This window comes from Drosophila serrata, unplaced genomic scaffold (assembly GCF_035046125.1).
Source record: "Drosophila serrata isolate PLE 108 unplaced genomic scaffold, ASM3504612v1 contig_128, whole genome shotgun sequence".
In the NCBI taxonomy this organism is placed as follows: domain Eukaryota; kingdom Metazoa; phylum Arthropoda; class Insecta; order Diptera; family Drosophilidae; genus Drosophila; species Drosophila serrata.
Window position 1 is genome coordinate 152,627 of NW_028257026.1, and position 19,205 is coordinate 171,831.

At 41.8% G+C, this 19,205-nt stretch overlaps 2 protein-coding genes, 1 long non-coding RNA gene and 1 pseudogene across 5 annotated transcripts in view; 2 read left to right on the forward strand and 2 right to left on the reverse strand.

Moving 5' to 3' along the window:
- The window catches only part of LOC147644614 (uncharacterized), a 212,046-nt gene that overhangs the window by 132,089 nt on the left and 60,752 nt on the right, over positions 1-19,205 (reverse strand). The gene's annotated exons all lie outside the window — the stretch shown is intronic.
- The window catches only part of LOC147644617 (uncharacterized), a 323,333-nt pseudogene that overhangs the window by 11,762 nt on the left and 292,366 nt on the right, over positions 1-19,205 (forward strand).
- The window catches only part of LOC110180226 (uncharacterized), a 37,757-nt gene continuing 21,830 nt past the window's right edge, over positions 3,279-19,205 (reverse strand). For both annotated transcript variants that reach the window (XM_086826069.1, XM_086826068.1), the window contains one exon: positions 3,279-10,096. The gene's annotated coding sequence lies outside the window, so the exon portion shown is untranslated. The remainder of the gene's footprint in view (positions 10,097-19,205) is intronic.
- On the forward strand, positions 12,615-18,196 carry LOC147644618 (uncharacterized). The gene is made up of 2 exons (XM_086826066.1): positions 12,615-13,560; positions 13,612-18,196. The coding sequence occupies exons 1-2, from the start codon at positions 12,929-12,931 to the stop codon at positions 18,194-18,196; spliced, it is 5,217 nt and encodes a 1,738-aa protein (XP_086682192.1). The 5' UTR covers positions 12,615-12,928.

Here is a 19,205-nt window from a genome sequence, read left to right on the forward strand (position 1 = left end):
GCGGGTAAGGAACGAGTATGACACAAAACTCTTAAGATTATCATAAATTAAACAGCAAACTAAACTAACTAACTAAACTATATGACCAACCCCCTTGTCCTGGTCCTTTCCGGAACGGACTCACCGGATTAGCTGGCAGCGCTCTGGGCTTCTGCGGCGGCTTCGGCTTCGGCTCCGGCTACTGCGGTGATGGCTCCGGCCACTGCGGTGTTGGCTCCGGCCACGTGAGGCGGCGGCAAGCGCGGCTCCGGATACTGCGGTGTTGGCTCCGGCCACGTGAGGCGGCGGCAAGCGCGGCTCCGGCTACTGCGGTGTTGGCTCCGGCCACGTGAGGCGGAGGCAAGCGCGGCTCCGGCTACTGCGGTGATAGCTCCGGCAACGCGTCGGCGGCTAAGGGCCATTACGGCGGCTACTGGTCACGTCCTCGTCGAAAGTAGGTGGCTTCGGCTACTGCTCTACGGCTTAGGCGGTGTAGCGGCTCTCTGGCGGCTCTGACGCGGCGGCACTGACGCGGCGGCACAGAGGCGACGGAATAGAGGCGGCGGCACTGAGGCGACGGAACTCAGGAGACGAAATGGAGACGGCGGCACTGAGGCGACCGGAACTCAGGCGGCTCTGACGCGGCGGCACTTAGGCGGCTCTGGGCTATGGAATGGAGGCGGCGGCACTGAGGCGACGGAACTCAGGCGGCGGAATGGAGGCGACGGAACTCAGGCGGCGGAATGGAGACGGCGGCACTGAGGCGACCGGAACTCAGGCGGCTCTGACGCGGCGGCACTGAGGCGGCTCTGGGCTATGGAATGGAGGCGGCGATCGGTCACGTCGTCCACCTTTTCCTCGTGGTCACGTTCCTTTTTTCTCGACTTTTTCGCGAAATCCGTCGCACACGTTTTCATCCACGAATTTTCTGTTCTGCCGGGTTTTTTCCATTACCACCTCCATTTATAGCCCCGGTTTCTTCCATCTGTTCCAGAGGTCCAGCCGCTACTTTTCCTATTCCTTCATTGCCTTTGCCGAGAGAAAGGGCAAGAACCTTTTCTCTTAGGCCGCTTTCGAACTTCCCGGTTCGCTTATTTTCCTCGCCCCCCTCCTAGTCCTACCAATTCTACCTGTCCCTATCGATGTATCGACAGCCTTTCAGTCGGTTCTCAGCCGAAATGCAACACCACCCAAGGATATGGAGAGCTCCTCCCGGCTTCCAGCGGCTCGACAGGATCATTGGGAGCATTTAGATCGGTATCCTAAGGCAGTTCCGTTACATAGTATTAAGTAATCTTATGAATGCATTTTTTGTTGTTGCTATAGTACTGGCTATGTAAATACCATGTTTAATTTCTTGGTTTGGAATCAGTACACTGTCTTCTTGGGAGTTTAGTTGAATTTTTCTAATAACTTGGGATCTTGCTGGCAGAAGTATTGAGTTGTTGCCAGAACTGTATGCTATTGGCACATAAATTGGAAATTTAAGGTTATCGGGTCTGATTATAAGCCAATCTTCAGATGGCTTGAAGTCTAATTTACAGTTGTATTTCTTTATGAAGTCGATTCCTAATATGCCATCGCATGGAATGGCAAAGTGTAAATCCACGATATGAAAGTCGTGTTGGATTATATATTTAGTTGTCTGTACCTCAATAGAGGTTAATCCTTTTGGTAATCTCCTGACTTATTCCTTTTATATCTATTATATAGTTAAGGTTTATGTCATGATAGACATCAGAACTATCCTTGATTATTGAAATGTCTGCACCCGTGTCTACTAGAAACACCAGTAACAAATATATCCTGACTAAGATTAATTGCGTGAACAGTTACATTCTCTACTGTTCTACATTCTCTACACTTAAAGGGTCTTGAGAGTTTCCCGATGTATTTTGGGCTACTCTCACATAATTATTGATGTTATTGTGCCTAGATATGAGTTACCACGACCTCTTCCATTATTGTTATAATTGGCACTGTTGTAGTTGTTGTAATAATTAATACGACCACGAAAGTTTCCTCTGAAATTTCCACGTCCGCAGTTACCACCACGATGTGGATAATTTTTATAATAAAGAACAGTATTTGGTTGTCCAGTTGCGTCCGTGCAACTATTTACGAACTTGGATATGGCATCATTCGTGGTGTTGAAGGTGCCAGCTTGCATAAGAAGTTTTACCTTATCAATTGCGCAATTCTTTGTCATTGCCTTAACTGCTGACTGTGTAGAATAACTTCTGGCTAACTCAAGGGTTAGGCCGTTCGCTATGTACGCACTTTCTAGAGCTCAACCTCTGATGTATATTGGTAAGGTAAGGTAAGGTAAGGTAAGGTAAGGTAAGGTAAGGTAAGCAGTTTTGTTGCGTTGCTGTAGATTCATTAGTTTAGCTGATAAAACTTCTACAGTTTCGCCTTTGACATTGCTTTTTAGTCTGGAAATGACTTCTGATATAGTAGTTTCATTTCCGACTAGGTTTCTGTCGACAAAACCCTTAGCTTTGTTTTTATTATTAAAGTAGCTAATTCTTCGTGTTCACCTTTTATTGATTCTACGATCTTCAATGCATCGAGAAAACTTGTTAAATTTTCTGCTTTGCCATCAAAAACTGGTATAAGCTTTGATGCAGTGTTGATAAAATCAGTATTTGACTGTGCCATTGTAATAAACTTTTCAAATATGCTCGAGCTAGTGTCTGAATCTGCATTGAATTGAATCTGAATTGTCCAATTCAGACAATAATATAGACAATAATGTATAATATAGATATTGAGATTATTTGTATCTTCCTCTTCCAAATCCTCTTGGTCAATATTAGTAACTGTTTTTGATTCTGGTTCTTCACCAGTTTCAGTTATTACTGACGTGTTAAGTATATTAGGTATAGATATATCTAGCTTAAACTTTTCTGGTCGTTAAATTGGTTCTTAGTCTGATCAAAAACTTTAATACTTGAGACCAACGATCTTGATTAAACCTATCTCTATGTTCATATATTAGTATTCGTGCTTCATTAAAGCATTTAACTAATATTTCTACGTGTTTTCTAACTGTGGTTTTCTGTATCGGTCTATATTGGGTAGTGGCTTATGGGATTTGTCAATTTCTGCTTTAATATTTGATATCTCCTTTAATATTTCATTCCATTCCATTATATTATGGATATGGTATGCAATGCAGTGAAGCAATGGTGAGGCATGACAGTTAAATAAACTAACAAGAGTTGTAGATACTAACTGCTGAACTCTGAACTGTTTTGCTTATGGCTCTTGTGTATCCATACTTGAATATACATACGTATTGTTTAAAATTTTCTTTATTCTGTTTTATTTCATTTCCATGTCGTTACTTATTTAATAACATTATATTATATTTTGATTATATTATATATTTATTTGTATTTATTTTTTTTTTTTATTACATTTTATTAAAATTTAAGTGTAGACAATTTCGTGTCAATGTTGTTTGTGCTCTTTATTTTAGTTTGCTGCTTAAATTTTATCCAGGTCATTTGCCCGGCTCATGTATTTCTTTTTTAAACATCTGTTATGCAACTTATATATTTTATAAAAAAAAATTGCGCATATTATAACAACAATGACTATTAAAAGTATATGTACCCAATATAAATCAATATTATTTGACTGTACTTTATTTATGACATTGGCAGTGGAATCCACTGTTTTTATATCCAACGTCAATTTCGTGGATGGTATATATACTTTTATGCTATATTTATGATTATGCTTAATATAATTTTCTATGGACAATTTGTTTATTGCATTACTTTTCATCTATTTTAACAGGTTTCCTACCTATTGTTTTGTATAGATTTATGTGCTACACGACTAATTGGACAGAAAAGGTTCCGCTCATTTTACAAATTATATTATATAATATAAAAAAAATATGCAACACAGTGCATTGGTAAATTAAAAAAATTATGCGCTTTCTTTCCTTCTCCTTGGTCTGAGCCGCTGCAGACCACGTCAGCTGGTCGTCGCCGGTTTGGCTACGCTGACGCTCCCTCGATGGCGCAGGTGGTGGTCGTGCCTCCCACGCTTTACACCTGCTGCTGCTGCTGTTGTGGGCCTAGGGTCTCAGGCGGTACCGGTGCTGGCTGCGCACAGGCAACTTCTCCCACGGAGGTGTAAGGGGCGGTGCCTCTCACACTAATCGTCTTTCTTTGTGCATTTATATTTGCAATGCACGCTGTTCAGCGGCCCTGGGCAGTCGGCAGGGCACTTCCGGTACTTCCTTAGGAGATGCAGGATTAATTTTACTTTTGTTTATGGATCTTATTACTGAGTGAGTTGTGATCGGTGTTTTGGGCTTATTTATTTTTGATTTTAAGAAATCAAGCTCACTTTGTAGTTTTAGAGCTGTGGCCCATAACGGGGGTGGTTCATTTGTAAATAATAGAAACTTTAAGTGCGCTATTCTTTTTATGTTTATATTCTATACTAGCGGCCCGTCCCGGCTTCGCACGGGCATTAAACATTAAATTTAGATTTAATTTTAACACATTCATACCCTGCCACGTTTCTCTGTGGCATATTATGGTTAAGAGGGCACTTCTGAATACATCGAGGTTCTGGCAAAATCATCTTCCTGGCATAAGGTGAAGAAGGCAGTCAGAGTTGTCGCTGGCGGATTTAGGACTCTTTCTTGCACATTTCTTTCTGTGAAATATACACGTTGACCATTCTCCAAACGGACTGCCAAGTGAACTAAAGCTGGATAGCGTTCATGAATGTGGAACGATATGTTATTGAGATATTTCATCGACAACTCGTACTGCATTGTTGTCACCATTTTCTGCCTGAACACCAAAAACTGCCATATCGCTGCTTTTATTCACGTACTTGCAGATATATTTAATCGATTTCACGGAATTGCAATATTCTACGTTGATGTGCGCTTTGTATGATTTTGACAATAGTGGTGAGTATGGAACCACCCAACGATTGTCTACCTCAATATCACCAATTCTCATGTTTAAATTTGCCGAAGTCCCTCCATCTTCAGTTGACCGTCTCCTATACAGAGGATATCCATCGTCCCCTGTTACGGTGTTGGCTGTAAATGCTCGAGGATATCGCTTGAAACACTTCCCGTCTACCATGCATGGTGAACATGGGTTGAGGGTACCACATGGGCCATGGATCATGTTCTTGATGACAACTTCATGCAAATCCGTATCAACCTCGGCCCATGGAATCTTAGCGCATATAACATCGTCGATTTCATCTGGAGTAATTTTATCATACAGCCAAATCAGTATGTGCGCATGCGGCAATCCTCTCTTCTGCCATTCTACTGAATACATCCAGCACCGCACAGATCCAAAAACTCCATGTTTCACAATAAAATCCATCAGTGACTTGAGCTTTTGTCTGAAAACACGGGCTGTGATGTCATGCCTATCCCTATACGATTGTCCAGGATATAACAGCTGTACTATCTCGTCCCAAGCTGGATTGCATGTGAAGGTGATTTATAAGTCTGGACGGCCGTAGCAACGAACATATGCCATGGCATTGTGACCATATTCATTCATGTGGCGTGGACTACCTATGTATGAGGATGGCAAAATCGTGAGCTTTCCAACGTTGGTTGTATTACGGTCATTCATCACAGCATCCCGCAAATGGATATATTCTTTGAACCGAAGTTTCGTCTGATTCAATCGAAGAGGCCTGACAGTATATGCAGACCTGATGCATCCGGCCAATACGGAATTCGATTCGAGCTGTAATCAATAGTTGGATTATATCTGAATGCAAGACGATTGTATTGCAGGTTTTGATCTTCTGCAAGCTGTAAACGCGCTTCAGCTACCCTTGCCCTGTCGCGTTCATTATTTTGAGAGTGAATCAAATCGATTGCTGCAGAACGCGAATGCCTAACTCTCAATCGTTTTCTCTCAAGCCTATCTGCTCGTCTTTCTGCTGATTCTTCGTTGTGCATCTGCATTGCTCTCAGCCGCTCAGTCTCTCGGATGGAGGCCCGTTCTTCGTCAGTCATATTCGTAATCTTACGTCTTTTTGCTTCTGTATTGCGAGTACGACGACCCAAACTCAACTTCTTGGGTGGCATGACTTCGTTTCTTACTGAACCTGAACAAAAAAATAAAATTTTTATCTCCAATTCCTTATTTCAATATGTTTTGAATGTTAGACAGGAAATGCTTTGATTCAGCTGGCTGCCTGTAGAGGGCGGTAGATGTAAGGTAGTTTTTTTTTTTTTTAACACCTTGGATTACGTTATCGTAATTTTAGTAAGGATGCCAATTTTTTTTTTAATGAAATATAGCCTATGTCACTCAAGAATGATGTAGCTTTCCAACAGTGAAAGAATTTTTCAAATCTGCCAAATAGTTTCGGAGCCTATTCAATTCATACAAACAAACAAACAAAAAATCTAACCTTTCCTCGTTATATATATTGTATAGATGTATAGATTCTATATTCTATGTTTTATGTTTTATATTCTATTTTATGTTTGACACCAGCCCGTCCCATCACACTCTACTCACTCAGATTTATTTATTTTTTCTTTGATTTCTTCCTCAACGATGGGTGTCTGCTGGTATAGTTTGTCCGCAGTGAACAGTCGTTTCGTTTTCAGAAGATAATATTTTAACCATGTCACGGTCGCCATAAAGTTTTAAAATCATAGTTTAGTTTCTTAGATTCTTTATTTGTTTTGGAACAGCAATGGTGCCGCTCCAACGATCGAAGAATCTCTGATTTTTACATTATTCTTTAATTCAAATTAAGGCTAAGTCTCGTTGCTGCGCTGCTCGCAGGCGGCGGCAGAGAGATGCTATGAATGTATATACTTATGTATATAGGCTATGCTCTCTTAAGTTGGAGCGCGAGAGATATGCACATGTAGTCTGTTTGTGTTACAATTATGCCGACGCTAGCACTTTCTTTGTGCGGGCTAAGCCATAGCGATCGGTTCATATTTCGGCCATTTAGGGTTTATGACCGGGACCTTGAATTTTGTAGACACTGCAACAAAGTGTAACAGTGCGTACTCTTTAAGTACTCTCGGTACAGTGGGTATTCAATATGAGGGCATACTACAATGGGGTGTGTTTCCGATATAGTAATTGCATTTACACGCTTAAAGTCGATGACCATGCCATACTGCTTCTCCCCATTTGGCTTTGGTTTTTTGGGCACTACCCTGAGGGGGGAGTTATAAGGGTTAGCAGATGATCATATTATACCCCCGTTCAGAAGTTCCTGGGTTCATCTCATGCTAACAGGTTATGGCTAAATTTCGAGTAAATATAGGGTTTTGGGTGCTTGGGCGAATTTCTGCTTTTACGATAGTATGCGCCCGTTCCCCTGGTGAAGCGACTGGAAAAGTGTGGCATATGTAGTCTTCAAGCAATTTTTCCAGTGCTTGTTTAATACCATCAGAATGTTCAGCATCTATTAACGGGTAAATATCGGAGGTATATTCGACAATAAGAGGCAATTTGATCCCGAGGGATATCAATAGAATGATATTCTCTCTATCGATTAGAGCTTTCGTATATTTAAGGGTAACATCTTCAATGATGCCGTCAAAGGAATTTAGGTCGGGCGATATCTGGGCTGATGAAGTTTCTTTTTGCGCCGGTGTCAATAAGAAACTTAGCTTAGCCCTATTTTTTTGTACAATTTTCTATGTATGGTATGCTAGATACAACTCATCGGTGTTTTCGAGCCATGCGGTACCCTCACTATCGATTTCTTGTACTGACGGACCATACTCTGCACCAGTATTTTTAATACACTCGACGTACTCAACTTGGCAGCCGTTTTTCTGAGACTAAGGGGTGTTAATTGGTGGCTTCCTAAAACGGTTTGATCCATAGGAAATGCTCAGGGCGGGCCTGGTACCGAAATTATTTTCGCGGCGTGCGCTAAACCCAGATTTGTAGGACTGCCCTGATCGATTTGACTTGATTTTGATAGGTGGTCGAGGCCCCTGAAACCATAGGGAAGCTCGCGATTTTCCAGGGGAACCATTACCGTAGCCCATTGCTATTGGTGTTTTAATGGGTGGTTGAAATGACGACGAGAATCGTTGCATTGGAACAGTATACCCACAATAAGGTGCGCCCGTTGGGTGGTACAATTTGGAAAATGAGTTAAATCTGTTTCCAAAACCACCTCGGACGGGGTTTTCTCTATAGGAGACATTCTGAAGTTCCAGGCAGAATGAAAATGCTTCTGGCAGAGTCTTCGGACCACGTATAAGTAGTAGCTTGGAAGCATCACGACTTAATCCTCTTATGAAAACGTCAAAAGTCTTTTCAATATGTGTTTCGATCATTGCACCTCTTACGTCAGCGGCACGGTCTCCCACTTTTAACTTGCTGAAAATAAGAGAAAAATTCTTGTTTTTCTCTATGTAATATTCCTCTGTAGTTTTGCTACCCTGCCTGAGCTGGCTAAGCTTGTAATCTAGAGTTCTCACGTCCCGTTTATCGCCAGTCATCCTGCTTGACACTATAGGAACCAAGTGCCAAATCGGAATGGCCCAGTGTAAAGGCCTACCTCTAATATCGTCATAATCGTTAAAAATGGACTGTGCCCTGTTAAGACAAGACACGTACCTTTAGGGCTCGCGTTCGAACGTCTGGAGGTCTTTGACACAATCCGGTAATGTAACTGTCTGCTTTAGCTCGTCTTCGGTCTTTGAGCAAATCAATGGAATGAATTGGCTTATAATCGGATTACGGCTCTCGTAGTCTAGCTCAAGAGTTCTACTCGCTTGCATATTTTTTTTATATGTTCCTTTGCTCCCATTAACTGCTCAAGCGAAGCCATAAGCCCGTTGTAAAACTTGTTGAGAGTCTCCTTAATTTGCTCCAATATCACCCAAAAATCGATACTTAGGGACTGGGTACAAAAGTCTTTTGTGAAAAGTTCGCAAAAGACTGAGGAGGAAAAAAATTTTACTTTATAATTGCAAATTGCAAAAACAAAAAGCTATTAAAAAAAATAACGGAGGATTATAGAATAGTAGAAAACGTTTCACTTACTCCTGTCACAGGATGTGTTCGTCCGCTTCTTTGTGTATTGTTCCACTCATTCAATTACGAATTCTGATGATAAAGACAAAAAACTTTAGTTTTTCGAGGGCCTGACAACATCCTATCAGAGAGTGATCGCGGAGAATAGACCCGAAAAACTTGCTGGATATGTATAACGCTTGCATTACCAGTGGGAAATTCCCCGACATCTGGAAGAGGCAATGATTAGTTCTGATAAGTAAGGGCAAAGGGCTAACCCCATCAGCTTATCGACCACTATGTATGCTTGACACTACCGAAAGCCTACTAGAGTAAATGATCAAGCCACGACTATCAGCAACGATCGAAAGAGGTTGGCACTGTGCGCGATGGACCGAATTGTTCCGGATTAGCTAACGCCTACTAATTTACGGGTTCACATACAATCCACTAGGCTTTTTTTTTTTTTGTCCTTTTTTTATATTAATTTGTCGCCCGCAACTAAATATTTTAACATTCGCGGATGTACCGTCGGCAAGCCGCCGTTGTGGATAATAGATTTTTTTTTATTACCACGCAACATTTTGCACTCGCGGATAAACGGTCGGAAAACCATCGCAGTAGGTAATTGCCAATAATTTTGATTCTATTTTCACTTTCTTTGTATTCTTTTAATTTTTTTTTTTAACTTACTTTTCTTGGTGTATATTTTTTGCACTTTTTTCTTCAATTTTTCTTATTATTTTGTGCTTGGCTCCAGTTAAGGTGACCTATTAAGGAGTCACCTGATGATAATCCTTTTCATCCGGATGCGTACAGGTAAATTCAATTTGTTGGAGTTAGTTTTAAATGCGTTAATCTTTTCAAGGGAATTAATATTTGGGTTTCTGTCAATATTTAATTTTAGGTATTTCTCGATGTGCGTTCCGTTCTGCTCTGCCGTCCAGTTTAGAATAATCACTCTTCCTCTCCACTAGCGTTTTAAGTTCTTCCAGCGAGCGGTCAGGCCGTTCCCATGGGCTACTCTTGTCATGTCAGGTTTCCGGTGAATCATCAGCTCTAGTCCTCACCACAGCCACAGCTTGCCATATTTTGTGCTATATTCGGATGTTTATCATTTGCTTAGTGTACTTAACAATAAGTTTCTTAAATTTATAGCTTAGATACAGGATTAAACTTATTATTGTAATTGCAAATTATGCGATATAAATAATTTGAAATAAGTTGTTGTATTTTTCATGTGAATTTATAATTTTTTTTTAGTTTGTATGTATGGTTCTATTTTTGTAATATTGTTGTTAATATACAAAGGCAGTCAAAAGTATTTACACTTCGACCATTTTCATAGCCAAATTTCTTTTAGTTGTTTTTCTTGTTGTTGTTGACCGTTTTCCCTGAAATGTTCTTTATTGCGTAGCTTGATCTATGCAGAAGCGAGGCAAAAAGGAATTCGAAAGTTAACGGTTAATCGAAAAGTGCTATAACTAAAAGAATACAATGATGCACCTACAGTATAATATTTACACATAATTTGTTTTCGTCTTTATTTTTATCGCTATTAAAATTAAATAATATTTTTTGTGAAAATCTCATAAGTTTCTTTATTAATACTTAAATAAATTTGCATAGGTATCGATGGAGGCTTTCAATTGTTTGGAATTGAGTTTATAAAGCTATATCCAAAATAAATAGACATATTTTCTTTTGCTTTTAATTATCTTTTATCTTTTGTTTTCGTTTTCTGTTTGTTTTTGAATAAATCAATTTATTCAATAAAAAAAAAATGTTCATAAAAATCGGTCAACAAAAACAAGAATAATAACTCATATAAACTCATTTATTTGCATAGTACAATTTTTAACTTTAATTATTGCTTGTACAGTTTTGGTTTACTATAGAACCGTTTGGGAAGGGTATCTACGTTGGAGATTAGTGTGTATAAATCATTATAATTGGCACATAAGACTTTAAAAATTCAAGCAGTTCGAGGGCGGTTCTACAGTGGCGCAACACTAATGGTATATAGGATCTAATATTTCTACATGGTATGTGGCAATTAAGCTGACTCAACAAGTCAGCACTTTCCTCATCAATATGGATAAGGTTTTAAATAAAGGTTATTCCTAGCATCGTTCTACGATTGACTAAGGACGGGAAGTTTATAAAGGGGAGTCTATTTAAGTAGGAAGATAATCTTTGGTCTGCATCCCAATTTAAACCGCGTAGAGCGAAAAGTAAAAAGTAAAAAGTTCTTTTGAGCCTACTCGATGCATTTGCTATGGACGTCATACTGAGGGCGCGAAACGCAGCATCCATTTTCTAAGATAGAACGAACTAAAAAGTATATATGGATTTAGTGACATAGGGGTCATTGAATTCCTTCCACCACCGTTTAATAAATCCAAGCACACCCTTGGCTCTATTCACCATAGACGAAATATGATCAATAAAGTCAAGTTTTTGTTTCCAAGCGGACGCCAAAATCATCATCAGAATTAATTCTTTGCAAAGAGCAGCAGTTCAGCGTGTAAGTCGCAAGCTTAGGAACGACACGAGAGAATGTCATTAGCTTGCATTTCGTGTCATTTAAGTTTAATAAGTTTACATGGCACCAAGTTTGAAAATTATTAAGATCTGTTTGTAAATCCGACTGGCAGGCAACGTCATTATATTGCACGCAAACCTGGACGTCATCCGCGTACATAAGCACTGTGGAGTTAGTCAAGACTTTGAGTAGGTCATTTATAAATAATGTAAGCAATAAGGGTCCCAAATGGCTTCCTTGCGGGACTCCAGATGTAACCCTTAGAACATTGGATAGATTATTCTTAAAGAGGACCTTTTGCGTCCTGCCATTCAAATAACTTGAGATCCAATTTAGAAGATCACTTGGAAAACCCAATAAATCGAGGAGAGAATGGTTAACACAGTTAAATGCTTTACTGAAATCAGTTTAGATTATTTTTGTCTGAAAATTATTATGGAAGCCCTTTATAATATAGGAAGAGAGCTCCAAAAGATTTGTTGTTGTTGATCTTCGCTTAATAAAACCATGTTGACATGGAGAAATAACTGATCTACAAAGGTGCAGTAAGTGAGGGGTGATAATGTTTTCGAACAATTTAGGGATGGACGACAACTTAGGGATTCCTCTATAATTGCTGGCATCCAAATTGCTACCTTTTTTGTGAAAAAGAATAATAAACGATTCCTTCCAAATAATGGGTGTCGGGAGCAGAAGCAGCAGATTTAATATTAAATGTTTTAAATCATTATTTGTAAACAAGCGATCAGCTGCGGCAGAAGCTTTCCACCTCATAAGCCGGCATGAAAGCTCTTCCGCCGCAGCTCTTCTGTTTGGTTTATCTATTCTCTCGTTTCATTCGCTCACTTACGTTGAAACTAAAAACACACAAAAACTTTGTAACCAAACCACACACAAGCACACACAAATTAAAACATAACTAATTTTACGCCAACACAAAACAAACCCCTCGCTAAATCAATTCGCTTAATAGGTGGCATAAATTAATGCCCTCCTCAAAACATTTGGTGACCCCGACGTGATCGCGTAAAAAATCGTTTTCGTTAAAATAAAAGGTGAAAGGTGCCTTTATATACATAGTTCGTATGCTCACACAATACAATTGCATATCGTTGCATCGCTATTGAACTTTATCGGTACATTCGAGTACATAGCATCTCTTTATATATTTGTGCACTAGCATATAGTTGCAGCCCTTTTATATACTTTTCGTGCAAATTGTGTTTGTGCTGTTGGTTTTGGTGGTCCGATAGAACCGTTAGCTCGTGGTCAGTGAACGCCAAGCTTGGCTCCGCTATTCTTTCGTTCTCTATTCTCTGCGTTTGGTACAGCTGCATCGGTCGCAAGCCCAAGGTGACATTTGAATACTCTTTTTGAAAATAAAATGGCAGAGAATGATTCGGTTACTGCGTGCCCATCCGGGGCCAATAGTGATTTTGACTTTTATAAAGCCAAAGCGGACTCGGTTCTTCGACAGCTAGTGGCTTTAAATGACTTTTTCGGTTCAGAAGAGGCGTCTCATTTTGACGAGGCCGACCTTCAAGTCAGGCTTGAGCTTATTGAAAAAATGCAAGATAATTTTGATAAGTCTCAAACAGCTGTCGAAAGGCTCAATCTACTAGAGCTGGCTAGTGATGTGCGTGCAAAATTTCTAAACATTTATTGTGCGGTGAAATCCAAAATCTCTCGCGAACTAGCAAAACTCCGCCGAGTGTCAGTGATAAATTCGACTGCACTCCCAAATTTCAACATCGAGCAGGCTTCAACCTCCAGGGCTGGTGTTCGGGCCACTAGGCTGCCTGAGTTTAAGCTGCCACGATTTGGAGGCGCTTATATGGACTGGCCAGATTTCTACGCTATGTACACTACAGTCATCGGCAACAACGAGGACCTGACCAATTTGGAAAAATTCCAGCATCTACGCTCCTGTTTGGATGGCCCCGCGTTAGACACAATTCGCTCGCTGGAGCCAACAGAGGCCAATTATGAGAAGGCAGTCGACCTATTGACTGCTAGGTTTGATAACAAACTTTTGCACTTTCAGGGGCACATACGATCTATTTTCAGGCTTTCTAGTGTGGTGAAAGGGTCGGCAAGGAGTTTGCGGCAATTGAGCGACGGCATCAACTCTCATCTGCGAGCCCTTAACACAATGGCAACCACCCAGGAGATTGCGGATGGAATGCTCATATCCCTGGTGTCCTCCAAACTGGATCAGCATACCCAGGAGAAGTGGGAAGAGGGATTGCCTACCAATAAGCTGCTAAAATGGACGGATATGGCTGCCTTTTTGGAGAAGAGATGTCGGATGATGGAAAACATTGAAAATGCTATGGTAACCCACACACCTAGCAACCAGGTGGGAAAAACTATAAATAAAAATGTCCAAAACGCTTGCACCGCATCATCCTACACCTCATTATGTATTTTGTGTGATTCTAAGGATCACTTTATTTCGAAATGTCCACAATTTATCGCCTTGAGTCCCACATTACGCTACAAAGAAGCAAAAAGGCTACATCTTTGCCTAAATTGCCTGCGTAAAGGCCACAGCCTGCAGCAGTGCAAAGCTGGGAACTGCAGGCATTGTCGCTCTAAGCATCATACATTGCTACATTTGGAGTCAAATCCTGCTTCATCACCCTCGCAGCCCACATCCACTTCTGCTCCTCAAAATAGTGCCTCGCTCATTTCTGCTTCGCCAAATTCACCCCCACCTAAAGCCTCGGTAGATCATCAATCTGATTATGTGCTTCTTGCCACTGCCATCATATATGTCCGAAATCGTTCCGGCATAATGGTGCCCTGCAGAGCCTTGCTCGACTCTGCATCGCAAATTAACTTCATTACTTCTCGACTCGCTCATCAATTGCAACTGTCAACTCGTCGCTCAAATACATGCATCTCAGGTATAGGAGAGTCTTCACTCATGGCTGATAAGGCGGTAGATATTATTGTACAATCTCGCAACAAAGATTACCGAACATCATTCGCTGCAATAATGACTAGCACCATCACAAATTATCAGCCGCATTTCGACCTAAACTCTTCCGAATGGAACATCCCCAACAACTTATTCCTCGCCGATCCGCTCTTTCATAAAAGTCAAAGGATTGACATTCTTATAGGAGCTGGAATCTTCTTCGACCTGCTTTGCGTTGGGCAGATACGGCTGGCCGATCACCTTCCCTCCTTGCAAAAAACTAGATTGGGTTGGGTAGTATCCGGTGGCATATCTTCGCCGGCCCATAAACACTCTTCTCTTCCCGCATTGTCAGTTGAGCACGATGTACAATTGGAACCTGAATCGTTGCCGGACCTTGTCAAACGGTTTTGGGAAATTGACAGCTATTGTGGATCGTCATCTGCTCCAACTGATGAGGATGCCTTGTGCGAGAATTTATTTGCTCAATCTTATTCTCGGCTTGAGTCAGGCCAATATTCAGTTCGATTGCCCGCAAAGACTAGTCTAGATATGCTAGGAGATTCATACCATCGTGCTTCGCAGCGATTCAAATCATTGGAATCCAAATTGGCTAGAAATCCTAATCTCAAGGCTCAATATATTGCCTTTATAAAGGAGTATATCGATTTAGGCCATATGTCGCTCTCTTGCAAGCAGTCAGCTTTGCCGCAATATTATTTGCCCCACCACTGCGTTCACAAATTGGACAGCTCGACTACCAAGCTCAGGGTAGTCTTCGATGGTTCTGCCAAGTCTTCGTCTGGATACTCTTTAAACGAGTTGCTCTTTGCTGGTCCCTCCATTCAGCCTAAAATCTTCAGCACTTTGGTTCGGTTCAGATTCTTTAAAGTGGCACTATGCGGCGACATCTGCAAAATGTATCGCTGTGTGCGTGTCTCCGAACCTGATAATCTGCTCCAATGCATCCTCTGGCGTGATAGTCCAAGCGAAGAAATTAAAATATACACCCTGGACACCGTCACTTATGGCACTAAGCCTGCTGCATTCCTAGCAATTCGTGCTATGCAGCAGCTCTCCTATGATGAGGAGAAGGATTTTCCTGTGGCAGCCAAGATCGTGCGTAGGGACTTTTATGTTGACGACCTTATTTCTGGAGGCGACTCGATCGAAGAGGTCGTTTATATCCGGCAGCAGGTTAAATCGTTACTTGCAAAAGGCCTATTTCCAATTCGTAAATGGTGCTCCAATGAGCCGGCAGCGCTTGATGGAGAACTTGAGGCTGATCGCGAGAAAATGCTCAAATTCAATGATGGGACTGACGTCGCCAAAACACTTGGCCTATACTGGGATACAAGTTCCGATAATTTGCTTTTTGGATTCTCTGGAAATGTAGCAGACAAGCCAGCTACCAAGCGGTCTATTTTATCAGCCGTAGCCAAATTCTACGATCCCCTAGGTCTTATAGCGCACATTATATCCAGGCTCAAAATATTCCTGCAAATCCTGTGGAAAGATAAGCTCGACTGGGATGAGACTTTGCCGCAATCTTTGCATTCCTTATGGTTGGAACACTCCGCGCAAATCTCGGCAGTCAGCCATTTAAAATTTCCTCGCTTCATCATGCAATCTGACTCATCTTTGGAAATTCATGGATTTTGTGATGCAAGCTTGGCGGCATATGGTGCCTGTATTTATGTGCGCTCCGAAGCAGGGGGCACCTACTCATCACATTTGCTTTGCTCCAAGTCTAGAGTCTCGCCGCTTAAAACAATAACCATACCCAAACTTGAATTATGCGCAGCTCTATTGCTATCCGAACTCATCCACAACATCGCTAATGCCATTTCTCAGCCTTGCACATATCATTGTTGGTCTGACTCAACAATTGTGCTCTCTTGGATTCGCCAGGCCCCATCAGACTTTAACATTTTTGTCTCCAACAGAATCGCGCAGATTCAAGAAAGGACCAAGGATATGGCTTGGCATCATATATCGACCCACTACAACCCGGCTGACATATTATCTAGAGGATGTACTCCGCTCGAACTTTTGGATTCGACGCTGTGGCGTGAGGGCCCACCATTCCTGCGGACAGACGAAGCTTGCTGGCCGCCTCATACGCCTACTCTAGTAGATGTGCCTGAACGTCGCCGCCTCGCGCTGGTGCTGACGCAAAGCCAGGATATTTCGTATGGCTGCAAGTTTCAAAATTGTTTTGGAAAGCTGCAGCGAGTCTTTGGCTACATACATCGGTTCCTAATGCTAAAAGCCAAGGATGAGCCACGACGGCGAGGACCTCTTACAGTAGACGACATCAAGGGAGGCACGCATCTGCTCATCAAGGGAATCCAGCTCATCAACTTTGCTGAGGAGTATAAGGCCCTGCAATCCGAAAGGCAGATTTCCTCAAAAAGCAAGCTGTACTCGCTGCATCCAATCTGCGATAAATCGGGACTTATTCGAGTTGGCGGTCGGCTGCAGAATTCATTATTGGATTATGATGCAAAACACCCAATTTTGCTTCCCAAGGATCATCCAGTCACGTCAGCAATCATAGCTCACTATCATTTGAAATTTCTTCACTCAGGCCCGCAGAGCTTATTGGCGGCCTTACGGCAAAGGTTTTGGCCAATTGGTGGTCGAAAAATAGTCGCCGCCACTATCAACAAATGCATTCGCTGCTTTCGATTAAAGCCCAAATTAGCTGAGCACATCATGGCCCCCTTGCCATCCAACCGCGTGCAGCCAAGTCGACCATTTGTCACAGTGGGAATCGATTTCTGTGGTCCTTTCTACTCCAAGTCTGAAGTCAGAAACCGGCCACCCGTCAAATGCTATATCGCAATATTTGTTTGCTTCGCCACTAAAGCCTGCCATTTGGAGCTGGTGGAGGATTTGTCTGCGGCTTCATTCATCGCTGCCCTCAAGCGCTTCATAAGCCTAAGGGGCAAGCCTGGCACAATACGGTCCGATAACGCTACAAACTTCGTTGGAGCCAAAAACGAGCTGCTGGAACTGAGGCAACTGTTTCTCGCCGACCCTCAAAACAGCGATCTTCAGCAGGCCTTCGTTTCCATCGGGATCAAATGGCAATTTATTCCCCCTCGTTCGCCTCATTTCGGCGGCCTATGGGAGGCTGCCGTCAAATCTGCAAAATATCATTTTTATCGGGTCGTTGGCAACACTATTCTCTCATTCAATGAGCTTCGCACTTTAGTTTATGAAATTTCAGCGATGCTTAACTCTCGACCAATTTCAGAAAACCCTAACGATTTGGATGTCCTTACACCTGGTCACTTTTTGATTGGGTCTTCTTTCGCCACAATCGAGGAGCCCGACATCACGCACCTCAGCATCGATCGGCTGAGCCGCTGGCAAAGAGTTTGCCAAATTCAGCAAATCATCTGGCGGAAGTGGAGTACCAGCTACCTCTCGCTTTTACAAGAGCGTGGGAAATGGCGTGCATCAAGGCCCAACATCCTACCGCATAGCATTGTGGTGCTCAAGGAGGACAACATCCCTCCGCTTCAATGGCGTCTTGGCAGAGTGGAGAGCATTATCCATGGAGCTGACGGTGTGGCCCGTGTCGCTGTCATTCGGACAGCCACTGGCCTAATAAAAAGGGCTGTTGGCAAAATAGCTGTTCTACCCCTGGAAACCACCTCATCTGGCAGCGTGCCGCATCCAGCGGGGGGAGCATGTCGGGAGCAGAAGCAGCAGATTTAATATTAAATGTTTTAAATCATTATTTGTAAACAAGCGATCAGCTGCGGCAGAAGCTTTCCACCTCATAAGCCGGCATGAAAGCTCTTCCGCCGCAGCTCTTCTGTTTGGTTTATCTATTCTCTCGTTTCATTCGCTCACTTACGTTGAAACTAAAAACACACAAAAACTTTGTAACCAAACCACACACAAGCACACACAAATTAAAACATAACTAATTTTACGCCAACACAAAACAAACCCCTCGCTAAATCAATTCGCTTAATAGGTGGCATAAATTAATGCCCTCCTCAAAATCAAAAGTGGGAAGTTTCCAAGGACAAGGTAAACAATTTCAGAAGGGGATAGCACAGGGCGTTGGCACAATACCTAAGCACACAGCCAGGAATTCCGTCGGGACCTGGCGAATAAACTGGCTTAACACGATGAAGATCAAAAAGGAGAGAGCATTCGTTTAGGCTAGAACAAAAAATTAAGTTTGATTTGGGTATGTCGTAGGAATAAGTCTGGTGAAATACGAAGAGCTTGAATAAGTTGTTTGAAAAAAACTGCAAAAATAGATCGGCTATTGCCTGATCATTATTTGCGGTAGTATTTTCTTACGTTTAGTGTTAACAAAATTATAAAACTGTTTGTGGTCCAGTGAGAACTGGGCCCTACAACGAATTAAATAGTTTTTATAACACTGCGCGTTCATCACGGTAAATTTTGACCGAGCTGATATATAAGATGAAAGTTCAGATTGAGAACCGGTGATTTTAAATTTAGCATACAGTCTAGATTTTTTATTTTTAAGTCGGCTCAACTCTTTAGGAAACCACGGCGGTTTATTCGAGCTTGGCGGATAATATAACGGAACACATTCAGTAAAAAATGAATTCATGGCACTGTAGAAAATATCAACGGCAACTGCCATGTCAGTGCACATGTATAGATCGGACCAATTGAACTCTTTTATAAAATTATTCAGCCGTTCAAAGTCCGTTTTGCGAAAACATAGGACTTTATTGGC

Excerpts from the sequence above, each read along its gene's own strand:
- LOC147644618 (XM_086826066.1), top strand. The coding sequence starts at position 12,929 with ATGGCAGAGAATGATTCGGTTACTGCGTGCCCATCCGGGGCCAATAGT. Across the intron at positions 13,561-13,611 it reads GTCGACCTATTGACTGCTAG|GCTTTCTAGTGTGGTGAAAG; the intron begins GTTTGATAACAA and ends ATCTATTTTCAG.